The sequence below is a fragment of the Haliotis rubra genome, unplaced genomic scaffold (genome assembly GCF_003918875.1).
Source record: "Haliotis rubra isolate DU_JTF1 unplaced genomic scaffold, ASM391887v1 Scf486, whole genome shotgun sequence".
Classification (NCBI taxonomy): domain Eukaryota; kingdom Metazoa; phylum Mollusca; class Gastropoda; order Lepetellida; family Haliotidae; genus Haliotis; species Haliotis rubra.
Window position 1 is genome coordinate 473366 of NW_025767175.1, and position 12539 is coordinate 485904.

The 12539-nt window shown below is 40.6% G+C and overlaps 2 protein-coding genes across 2 annotated transcripts in view; one reads left to right on the forward strand and one right to left on the reverse strand.

Annotated features, from left to right (window-relative positions):
- The window catches only part of LOC124291210 (UDP-glucuronic acid decarboxylase 1-like), a 56454-nt gene extending 52175 nt beyond the window's left edge, over positions 1 to 4279 (reverse strand). The window contains exon 1 of the mRNA XM_046728146.1: positions 4047 to 4279. Within this exon, the coding sequence (XP_046584102.1) occupies positions 4047 to 4137 (91 nt within the window). The 5' untranslated portion in view covers positions 4138 to 4279. The remainder of the gene's footprint in view (positions 1 to 4046) is intronic.
- A 79-nt stretch (positions 4280 to 4358) lies between these two features.
- Positions 4359 to 12539, forward strand: part of LOC124291219 (structural maintenance of chromosomes protein 4-like) — a 41316-nt gene continuing 33135 nt past the window's right edge. Inside the window, exons 1-6 of the mRNA XM_046728162.1 lie at positions 4359 to 4412; positions 5402 to 5485; positions 7171 to 7313; positions 7788 to 7982; positions 9758 to 9937; positions 10809 to 10973. Coding sequence (XP_046584118.1) covers positions 5404 to 5485; positions 7171 to 7313; positions 7788 to 7982; positions 9758 to 9937; positions 10809 to 10973 — 765 coding nt within the window. The 5' untranslated portion in view covers positions 4359 to 4412; positions 5402 to 5403. The remainder of the gene's footprint in view (positions 4413 to 5401; positions 5486 to 7170; positions 7314 to 7787; positions 7983 to 9757; positions 9938 to 10808; positions 10974 to 12539) is intronic.

Consider the following 12539-nt stretch of genomic DNA (forward strand, 5'->3'; position numbering starts at 1 on the left):
ATATCCTCGTAACTCTCCATTCCTTAAAAATAATGTGCCTCGGCCCCTCAGGGGCCTCGACTCCATTATTTTTAAGGAATGGAGAGTTACTCTGACATTACCCTCTACATAAACCACTCAGACACATTATACTGACTCCGAGCCGACCAGTCCTTGTTGTACCCATTAATGCTGAGCGTCAGGCAGGGAACAACAAGTACCATTAATTTAACGTCTTTTGGTTTGACGTCACCGGGGATCGAACCTGCGACCTTCAAGCGGACGCTCTAACCACTACACCATGGAGGCAGTCTCAAGCCACTTTGAAGAGTATTTCAGCTATGTTGCAGCAAGTCAGCGCCATGTTGGAGGAAAGCCTGACCTGAAGCCTTCACCACTTTGGAGCTGATAAACTTAGATACATAATGTCTGGGACTTGCTGCCACTATCATGGGTGTCTGTTGTGCCCAAGGGACCTAACTCTGAACAGCAAATAGTGGTGCCTTAGATAAATGGGCACCCATACCCATGAAACACAAATATGTTGTACCAAATAAAAAAAAACTATTGTTGCAATCAACAAAGCATATGAAAGTCCCACAATTGAAGGGGAGAGAAGAGACAGATAATGACTCCCATAGCTCTCGGAATCTGTTATCCGTAGTTTCACTCTATGTTCTTCAAAGTTTTAAATGTCAGGGCTCGATTTAAAGAAATGAAACCTACTTGCACCCGGTGCAACCTTAGGTAGAAACCTTGTTGCATCAGATAAAAATAGGTTGCACCTGCTGCTCAATATAAAATCTTGTATAAAATATGAGGTTTGAGTTTTGGTAATGATAGTTTAGAACATTATAACAAAAGAAATCTGGGACTGATAAGATTAGTTATCTTACTTCCTAAAATGTCATGAACAGTAAGTCCTTCAGTCGCTGCTCATACAGTCATCAGAGTCACTCTTCCAAGTCAGTTACTCATCATTCTGTTTTCCAGCTAAAGTCTCAAAAATTGACTTGCACCTGGTACAAGTTAGACTAATAACTAGGTTGCACTTTGTAGTATTGGGTTGCACCAGTGCAAGTAACAAAGCATTAAATCGAGCCCTGAATGTCAATCACTAAAATCACGAGAATATCTAGGTATTATCACATATAACCAATATCAAAACTGCTGTGTAAAAATGTTTGTATAGTTCTCTTGTTGTGTAACACCGCGCTGAGCAATATTCTACAATTTCTACCCACATGACTGAAGCGTGTGAATGAGTGAGTATGGTGAGCAATATCCAGCAATATCATGGCTGGGGACACCAGAAATGGGCTTTACCCATGTGGGGATTCGAACCCGGGTCTTCGGTGTGATGAGTGAACGCTTTAACCACTAGGCTACCCCACTACACCCGAAGCCTGTGAATAATCCAGTCAACCCAAACATCATTGAGATGATGACAAGCATGTCAGCCTCCCATTAGCCACCTCTTATGACAAGCATGACTTGCTGAACAGCCACTCTAACACGGAGCTTCACAGGGGATGTAAAAATGTAAATACCTGTGCTGGTATACAAATCAACTGGACAGAATAGACAATTCTGGCAGCCAACCAACCTGACTTCACCAAACGAAAATTAACCGAAGCAATCCACATCAAACGACACCGACCCCTGATCAACAGAGACCAAGGTTACTTCATCCCCTCTGTGTACGATATCCTCATCAACCAACCGTAACTGGTTGTGTAACTTGTACAAACACCCGTAAACCCCATTGGCTTCTATATATAATCCCTTGTCACGGGCTTCTACATATAATCCCTTGTCACTGGCTTCTACATATAATCCCTTGTCATCACATTGTTACTGTACATCCCAATTCACGTCCTTGTTGTCTTCGTTAATTATTTACTGTATATACAGTCCCCAGTTTTCTACCTAACTCATACTTGCTTGACGATACAAGAATGTGTATAGAAATGTCGCATCTACCGAATAAAGAAGTTGTTTATCCATAAAGTTTGTCTGTATATTACTCTCCAACATCTAGACAATGCCACTCAAAGAAGTTACCTGTGCTGGTAGCAAACAACATCACTCTTGTACTGTCTACTGCACTGTACACAAATTGGCAAGATATCGTTCCACTGCTGTTACTAGTGAGTGCTATTTGCCTTCAACACTGGTCATGTATATTACCAGATTAGTATCATCAGGGGTGGAAATATCTTAAAAATTGCTAGTGTACTCCGGTACAGTGGCACAAGTAAAATCACTTGCCCTGATAATTTTTCCACTGTACTGGCCGATTTTGTTGTTGATTTTTTAAATAAACAACATAATTAACATTGAAAAGTCAACTGGACACCAGTACAGTGTGATATACAAATTTGCTTGCCCGACAGAAAAAAACACTGGACTGAGGCGTCGGGCAATGATCATACTTCTGATTAATACCAGGTTATCTTCTTAAGGTGACACACAGAGATGTTTTAGCTTATAAAGTAAATATTAAATACTGCATCTATAAAATAGCTGCTTTCCTGTTTCTGGTAGATATTTATAGATGGAATGCAGACAAATGCATGGGTACAAATTGACTTGAATGGTTGTGTGATGAGGTATTATAAGGGTTACTAGGCTTTTCATGATATTATGTGTTATCACTTTATACTTAGAAGCTTATTACAACCCATTAAGCATTGAATGCTCTGTCGTTAACACAAAAGACGGCCCAAAGTTGTTTGGATTTAATATTATGTTTTGGAGATTTAAATAAATAAATACAACAAAGAGGATTCAGGTGATCCTGGCAGGCAGACTGGTTAAGCTCATCATCAGCTCAAGGCCTTGTACCTTCACACACAGCCCAGTCAGTGAATGGGACGTCTCCCAGTAACTGCTGCCTAGTCAAACCCACCAAGTACTGACTTTTCTCAGAATATGTAGACTCCCCAACACTGTAGCCTTCTGCATTACTCTGAGTGTCAGAGGGGATGTGTTCTCGGTGGAGAACCTGGGGACATTCCTGTTCTGTGTTAAGTGAGTGAGTGAGTTTGGTTTTACCCCGCTTTTAGCAATATTCCAGCAATATCACAGCGGGGGACACCAGAAATGGGCTTAACACATTGTACCCATGTGGGGAATCGAACCCGGGTCTTCGGCGTGACGAGCGAACGCCTTAACCACTAGGCTACCCCACCGCCCCGATCTGTGTTAAGATGACATCAGTATATAGCAAACCAACGACACAATTTAAAGGACAATGGGGACCCTGGTGACAGCTTATGTGTGATGCAAGCACCACATTTGCGGAGTACTGCACTTTACCGGGCGCACTTTTCCCGATTAGTTAACCCCTAAGGATCGTAAAGGGTGCCTAACCCTAAGAATCGTAAAGGGTGCCTAACCCTAAGGATAGTAAAGGGTGCCATACCCTAACCCTAAGGATTGTAAAGGGTGCCATACCCTAACTCTAAACCCTAAGGATCGTAAAGGGTGCCATACCCTAACCCTAATCCTAAAGATCGTAAAGGGTGCCATACCCTAACCCTAAGGATGGTTAAGGGTGCCATACCCTAACCCTAAAGATCGTAAAGGGTGCCATACCCTAACCCTAAAGATCGTAAAGGGTGCCATACCCTAACCCTAAAGATCGTAAAGGGAGCAGCGAGGGCTGCGCCTGGTAAAGTGCATTCTAGCCCACATTTGTTATTATATATGTTTTTAATTATTATTATTGCCCTCTACTGTATCAGGATTATATAACAAATTCTTATTACACATTCATTACAAACACATTGAACACAAACACACATAATGAAAGCGTTCTCATAAGTCATTCGATAGAACCACTACCTGTATGTGCATTTAAACTGTTAGCTGAAACGTGCTGTTAAAAAGTATGAGAAATTCACGAGACATTTCCAAAACCAGGACGTCTCCTTGCAGTTGATGGAAGTCAGTGAGGAACATTATATTTGGATCGTGTTGTTTCTGCAACTGCTCCAAGGTATCTCTAAACTTCATCAATCTAATTACTAATACGTCATCAAGAAATACAAATTGCTACTTACCCGCAACGATAATAACAACAAGAATAATTATCACAATTTGTCGCATTTTCTTGATAGGTAATTTCATCTGCCGGTTCTTGAGCGCAATCATCTTGTATCTCAACACATCGTTACATATTTCATTTGGACCAAGACTCGACAGTCACGCAGATCCAAATGCAGCTGTTCGACGCAAATCTTATCAACACATACTAACATCCAGTAGATTGGGAACACCTGCAATTCGATTTGACCTTACAATTACTTCCGGGTTACAATGGGGGAGGCTAATGAATATTTTGGACCAATCGTCTTGTAGTAAATTATTTGGCCCGGCGACAAACGTTTGAGCGCCAGTTTTGACAACACATTACGAAAACACGATAGGTAATGCATCCTAAACGTCTTTATCACTGTTTTTAAATATTTGTCATTCATAGTTATTCTGAGATACACATCACTGCCTTCCACATCATTTGTTTGAGAAACAGTTGTTTTCTTTTGTATAGGTTAAAACTCAAGCGACAGTGTTTACGTTTCCGCAGACTCCAGTTTCACTCAGCTGTGAGTGTTTTGGTCCTGGGTCGAGTTATGGACACTTTAAATCAGATGACAGAAAATTAGTGTGCCCAAAATTAGGTTAATAATTGATTGTCTATGTTCAACACCCAGTAATCGTTTTGAGGTAAACATTTTCATACTTTTGTTGAGTTTAACTTCCATCGGTAACGCTTGTTTTGGAAAACCGCTGGCTTTGAAGTTTTAAACAGAGGGTCCGCTAAAGAATATGTTCACCAACAGTTTTTGTCAAAGGATCCCAGGTTAAAGGTTTGGGGATAATCATCCCTGACCCTAACACAACAAACCAAGTTAGAGAATTCTCGAGAGATCAGTGAAGTGATACTGGAAAGATTTCTGCCCGTAACCCCCAATTTTTATCATTCTATGCCAAAGATTTATAGTAAGAATAGATGTTTTTTATAGAAAGCCTAACCTAACCCTAAACCTAACATAATGCTAAATATAAACCCTAACCCCTTGAAATAAACATAATAAATAGAATACATTATGATTCCAAGCAGGGGTTAGGGTGGAACTCTTACCGCTTCTTGTGGCTATTTTGCCAACATGTGTTTTAAAATACCGCTGATGTAGCTAACAAGCAAATTCTGTTACATTTGATAACACCAGTATGCTCGTGATAGGCAGTCAACGTGTTAAGATGCAAATAATGGTCCTTTCCTAAGTAATACTATGATACACCCTTGAGTATTCATAATATATGAGCTTTGATTTGTGTACACCTTTTGTTGCAAATATTGATCAGTGTGTGTTTTATTTTTGTTATGGTTTATTTACTAATTCACTGATTTCAGGCATGGCGGAAGATCAAGACGCTATGGAGGTGGACCAGAGTGTTCCACCCACTCCAAGTGCTTCTCGTGTTTTCAATCCTGCTGGTATGTAACTTTGAGAAAAATGAAATATGTCACAAATGTTTTCCACAGGGCTCCCACAGGTCAGGGAAAAGTCAGGGAGTTTTGGCTTTTCTCTGAAAGTGAGGGAAAAGTCAGGGAATTTTGGTAATGGTATGCCATGCCTGTGGGAACCCTGTTCCATCTCCACAGTAGTAACCATAGAAACAACAGGTCATAAGTGTTTAAACATGCTTAGAATTTATCTAGCTCAGTGTCAACATTGACCAACAAGTCTGCTGCAACTGGCAGTAAAATGTCTAGATTTAAAAACTTTCAATTGCTAAAATATTATGAAAATCATACCTTTTTTGAAATAATACAATTTTGAAAAAAACATGATTTTTACCCCAGTTTGCTGCAAGGGTGCATTGTTGTGGAGAGATGGATGGTACATGTAAAGCTGTTGTCTAAGGTGTGGAAATTCACTGGGCACATCAGAAACACATCTGTTTTGGTTCCATTCCCAGTTCATTTAATTAACAACGCCTAGTTTGGGAGGTGGGGTGGTAACCAAAGTGTGACTTTAATCACTTTAGGCTTTCCTCCCTTGTCAAGCTGACATCATGATAGAACTTGAATGTTGTTGAAAGGTATGGAACCTAACTCACTTCACATAGAACCCTAGATAGATTTCAGCATCAATAAGCTGTTTGATGTTGGCCAAAGTGGCCTTTGGTTTGAATGCTGGATTCATCTCTCTTTGTTTGATTAGTTTACTAGCACCATATGATATAATAGGTGGTGAGGTAGCCTCACAAGCATTTGCTTGTCACGCTGAAGCCCCAGGTTCAATTGCCCACATGGGTACAATGTGTTAAGCCCATGTGTAGTGTCCCCTGCTTGAATGTTGGTAAAAGCAATGCGTAGCCACACTCACTGCCTGAATCAGGATGGTGAGGTAGCCTCATTGTTAAAGCGTTTGCTTGTCATGCTGAAGCCCCAGGTTCAATTCCCCACATGGGTACCCTGTGTTAAGCCCATGTCTAGTGTCCCCTGCTTGAATGTTGCTAAAAGCAATGTGTAGCCACACTCACTGCCTGAATCAGGATGGTGAGGTAGCCTCATTGTTAAAGCGTTATGCTTGTCATGCTGAAGCCCCAGGTTCAATTCCCCACATGGGTACCCTGTGTTAAGCCCATGTCTAGTGTCCCCTGCTTGAATGTTGCTAAAAGCAATGCGTAGCCACATTCACTGCCTGAATCAGGATGGTGAGGTAGCCTCACAAGCGTTGGCTTGTCATGCTGAAGCCCCAGGTTCAATTCCCCACATGGGTACCCTGTGTTAAGCCCATGTCTAGTGTCCCCTGCTTGAATGTTGCTAAAAGCAATGCGTAGCCACACTCACTGCCTGAATCAGGGTGGTGAGGTAGCCTCATAGTTAAAGCGTTGGCTTGTCATGCTGAAGCCCCAGGTTCAATTCCCCACATGGGTACAATGTGTAAGGCCATTGCCTGGTTTTCCATGCCATTATTTAGCTTTAATATTGCTAAAAGCGAAGAATGATCATGCTCACTGCCAGAGGCCTAGTGGTTATAGCATTTGCTTGTCACAGATACTATTTGTCAAACCTTTGGCTTTACTGTGATATTGCTGGAATATTTGCTAAAAGTGGCATAAAATTAAACTCACTCGCTAGACTTCAATGAGCCAGTACACTGTTTTCTTCAGATTTTGCTCCTATTGAGATTCCGAATGCACCGGAGTCAGTAGCGACATATGACATAAACGGCCCACGTCTGATGATCACACACATTGTGAATGAAAACTTCAAGTCCTATGCTGGAGTGCAAACATTGGGGCCTTTCCACAAGGTAGGAGACTGGTTAAACTTGTGCACTTTATCATTGTACACTTTACTAAGTATTTCTTTTAACTATTAATTCTTTTTCAGAAGAGGTCTTCCTTGGGGTGTGCATTTTTTTCTGCTGCTGAAACTGTCTAATGACAATTGTAACAAGCCCATTTCTGGTGTCTCTATCCATGATATTGCTGAAATAATGCTAAAACACTTTGTGTAAAACTAAACTTACTCACTCACTATTAAAAATATTTTACAGATAGAAACCTCATTTTGTAGGTTCCTCCCTTCTCTCCCCTACCATGCATGTGTTGGAAGCCAGAAGAACTCAATCCCCAAATCATCGTTCTTTCTGCTAACAATAAATATCCACACATGACCACTTTCTAGATAGCTCTGTGTATTCGTATGTCTGCTTTTGTACTTATGTGCCTTTGTCTTGAATTACAATGGGCTTCATTTCTTAAAATCTGTTGTTATTTTGCAGAGTTTCACCTCAATTGTTGGACCTAATGGCAGTGGAAAGTCCAATGTCATAGATTCCATGTTGTTCGTGTTTGGATATCGGGCAAATAAGATACGATCGAAGAAGATCAGTGTTCTCATCCATAACAGTGAGAACCACAAGGGCATCACCACATGTACAGTGGCAGTACACTTTCAGAGGATCGTAGATACAGGGGTTAGTAGACAGTAGTACACTTTCAGAGGATCGTAGATACATGGGTTAGTAGACAGTAGTACACTTTCAGAGGATCGTAGATACAGGGGTTAGTAAACAGTAGTACACTTTCAGAGGATCGTAGACAGATACAGGGGTTAGTAGACAGTAGTACACTTTCAGAGGATCAGATACAGGGGTTAGTAGACAGTAGTACACTTTCAGAGGGAGATACAGGGGTTAGTAGACAGTACACTTTCAGAGGTTAGTAGACAGTAGTACAGTCACACTTTCAGAGATACAGGATTAGTAGATTCAGAGGATAGTAGACAGCAGTACACTTTCAGAGGATCGAGTCAGATACAGGGGTTAGTAGACAGACAGTACACTTTCAGAGGATCGTAGATACAGGGGTTAGTAGACAGTAGTACACTTTCAGAGGATCGTAGATACAGGGGTTAGTAGACAGTAGTACACTTTCAGAGGATCGTAGATACAGGGGTTAGTAGACAGTAGTACACTTTCAGAGGATCGTAGATACAGGGTTAGTAGACAGTAGTACACTTTCAGAGGATCGTAGATACAGGGGTTAGTAGACAGCAGTACACTTTCAGAGGATCGTAGATACAGGGGTTAGTAGACAGAAGTACACTTTCAGAGGATCGTAGATACAGGGGTTAGTAGACAGTAGTACACTTTCAGAGGATCGTAGATACAGGGTTAGTAGACAGTAGTACACTTTCAGAGGATCGTGAGATACAGGGGTTAGTAGACAGTAGTACACTTTCAGAGGATCGTAGATACAGGGGTTAGTAGACAGTAGTACACTTTCAGAGGATCGTAGATACAGGGGTTAGTAGACAGTAGTACACTTTCAGAGGATCGTCAGATACAGGGGTTAGTAGACAGTAGTACACTTTCAGAGGATCGTAGATACAGGGATTAGAGATACAGGGGTTAGTAGACAGTAGTACACTTTCAGAGGATCGTAGATACAGGGGTTAGTAGACAGTAGTACACTTTCAGAGGATCGTAGATACAGAGGATCAAAGGGGTTAGTAGACAGTAGTACACTTTCAGAGGATCGTAGATACAGGGGTTAGTAGACAGTAGTACACTTTCAGAGGATCGTAGATACAGGGGTTACTTTCAGAGGATCAAAGATACAGGGAACAGTACACTTTCAGAGGATCGTAGATACAGGGGTTAGTAGACAGTAGTACACTTTCAGAGGATCGTAGATACAGGGGTTAGTAGACAGTAGTACACTTTCAGAGGATCGTAGATACAGGGGTTAGTAGACAGTAGTACACTTTCAGAGGATCGTAGATACAGGGGTTAGTAGACAGTAGTACACTTTCAGAGGATCGTAGATACAGGGGTTAGTAGACAGTAGTACACTTTCAGAGGATCGTAGATACAGGGGTTAGTAGACAGTAGTACACTTACAGAGGATCATAGATACAGGGGTTATAGTAGAAAATTTTGCATTTTTAGAAGAAAGCCGATGGCTAGTTAGCTCCTAAGGAAACACCTTGTCATCATTGTGAGTGCCCTGTGACACGTTTGAAAAAAAAGAAACATTTCCCTGTTATCTATATCAACTGCTGCGTATTCACTCAAAACTTTCGAGGACAGGATTTCTGAATATTCCCTCATTATATTCCATTATTAACCAGAATAGCTTTTATCATGTGTTGACATGTTTAGACAACTCATAAAAAAACCTGTTGAACATTATTCAGGAATCTTACGTCTTTCTTGGGGGAAAAATTGAGTTTGAGTTATTTTTCTAGCCAGGAGATGATGAATATACGATTGTCCCCAACTCCAAGTTTGTGGTATCTCGTACAGCATCGAAGGACAACAGCTCCAGCTATTCTGTGGATGGGAAGCGAGCCACGTACAAGGAAGTGGCCAAGTTTCTCAGATCTAGTGGCATAGACCTCGACCACAATCGTTTCCTCATTCTACAGGTTTGCTGGTTTTGTATCTCACTGAAGTTAATAAAGCATTGCATGTTGAACATTTTAGACTTCATTGTAGCCACGGTTTTAGATTTTGGAAATTTTGGATCCAAACAAGGAAGTGACCTTCTGTTATAAGCACAAGGCATCACGCAGGCTTTGTATTTTGTTTGCTGTTGTCACCCTGCGACTCTATTTTAATGCTAAAGATCCCCATGACTTGTAAATATATTGATAAGCTAATTTCAGTATAACACGTATATCATGCATTTATTCCTAAATTTCAAACACTGACAGTTAAAGTGGTTGAATGGACCTTTGTAAATATTTCAAGTTGTCCAAAGTTTGACACAAAACACACAACTGCAAAATGATGACAAAATAAGGAATATATGGGTATAATAAGAGACCCACAGTGTTCTTGTTAACACAAAAACCTGTGCGCTTCACGCAAATATTTTCTACCTGCGTGTTTTGCGCGCAAAGCATTTTGTGTTCTGGGAACAAGTAACCGAAAAACATTTTCCCCAAGGAAACAACTAAATAAAATATAGTTTCTCTCAGCTAATTTAACTTGCTAATGATGACAACATGCTCTAAAATGCAACAAAATGACGTCTAAATTTCAAAAGTTTACGGGGGAGACCCCGCACCTGTCTAGAGATCTTGCCGCACTCTAGCTCAGGCATACATCTGTGGTGCATGCACACGCAAGATACTTGGGGCTGTGCATTTTAGGAACACAAAGGTTTTTTTCTTACCGTGAACACTGGACCCAACTTTTAGCTTGAGACAAATGTAACAACAGCAATGTTTGACTGAATTCAACTTGAACAAGTTTGAAATGATTGCCCCAATGATTCCATCTGTTTGTGTGCAGGGCGAGGTGGAGCAGATAGCCATGATGAAGCCAAAGGCACTCACAGAACACGAAGACGGGATGCTGGAGTTTCTGGAGGACATCATCGGCAGTAACCGTTTCAAGGAACCCATTGAAGTATTGTCAAAGAGGGTTGAGGCTCTCGGCGAGATGAGAGCTGAGAAGGTAGGGTGAAAATGTTCATGTGATGCTCACTTGTTGAGTAATGAATACAATAACAATTATTCGATATGTTCATTGATGACACAAGTTAGGTTTGATGATAAGGCTATTAGACAGACAGACAGACAGACAGACAGACAGACAGACAGACAGACAAAATAGTTTATTTATGTGTCACGTGAATGTACATGTCAAAAATGGCATTGGTAAAAAGACATAGAAAAATACAGACACCAGGCCAGATGGCCAACGAGACACACTAGACAATATGTGCATAAAATGTGTAGAATATAAGATTAAAACATTAAGGAGTATTAGAATGCAGCTGACCTGATAACACCTGGACTGTAATAGAAAGACAATAGATGGGCTTGGATACTGATTAGCTTGGACTCGACTGAGTGGACTAGACTGATTGAAGGGCACAGGTAGTTGACTTCAGGCAGTGGCCAGGAGAGGATGTATTATGCTGGTGAGTAGATATATAGCTGAATTTACAATTTACACAATAAGAAATACATAATTTGTCATGATTTGATCATGTTGAAAGGGGGCGGTGGGGTAGCCTAATGAATCATTAAAGCGACTGCTCGTCACGCTGAATACCCGGGTTCGATTCCCCACATGGGTACAATGTGTGAAGACCATTTCTGGTGTTCCGTGCTGTGATATTGAATTAATATTGCTAAAAGCGGTGTAAAACCATACTCACTCACTCATGTTGTCAGTGTCATTTGTCACGGGAGGGTACGTAAGATCCAAAAACTTTCAAAGTAAATTTAGGCTTGCCACGTTTTTTATCGTAGAATATTTGTGCTTTTAATTTATGGCTAGATTTCTCTTCTGTCGCCAATGGCTGTGGGGATGGTGTAAATCCAACTAGGGTCCATGCAGGTAGCAAAAGTAATGTAAGTCCCCATGGTCCCTGGTATGGTGATCTACCTTCAGTTATTGGCGACTTATAGCCCATTTTTATAGTGTATTGTTTTTCCCTATAGTTAAAACGTTTTAGATTAATTACTAGTTTTACATACATATCTGTGATATTCTAGTTGTTTTACTGTTAAAACGTACATAATTTGTCATGATTTGATCATGTTGAAAGGGGGCGGTGGGGTAGCCTAATGAATCATTAAAGCGACTGCTCGTCACGCTGAATACCCGGGTTCGATTCCCCACATGGGTACAATGTGTGAAGACCATTTCTGGTGTTCCGTGCTGTGATATTGAATTAATATTGCTAAAAGAGTCGGCAGGTGTTTTACAATATACATATATTTCATTTTAATATCAAATGTTCTCGTCACGATATGGCTGAAATATTGCCGATGTGACGTTAAATATTAACTCACTCACTCACTCATTTGTCACGGCAATGACCAGTGACCATATTATTGTTATATTAAACATACAAACAAGAATGTTGACTGTTATCCTGTTTGTCTTGGATATATTCTAGTTTGCATTTTTTGTTTTAATAAATAACACCTGAATCCAAGTAAAACCTCTCACCTTTAGAAACTTCATGAACATTTGATTGTTGCGATCACAAATAATGAGTTGAATTCA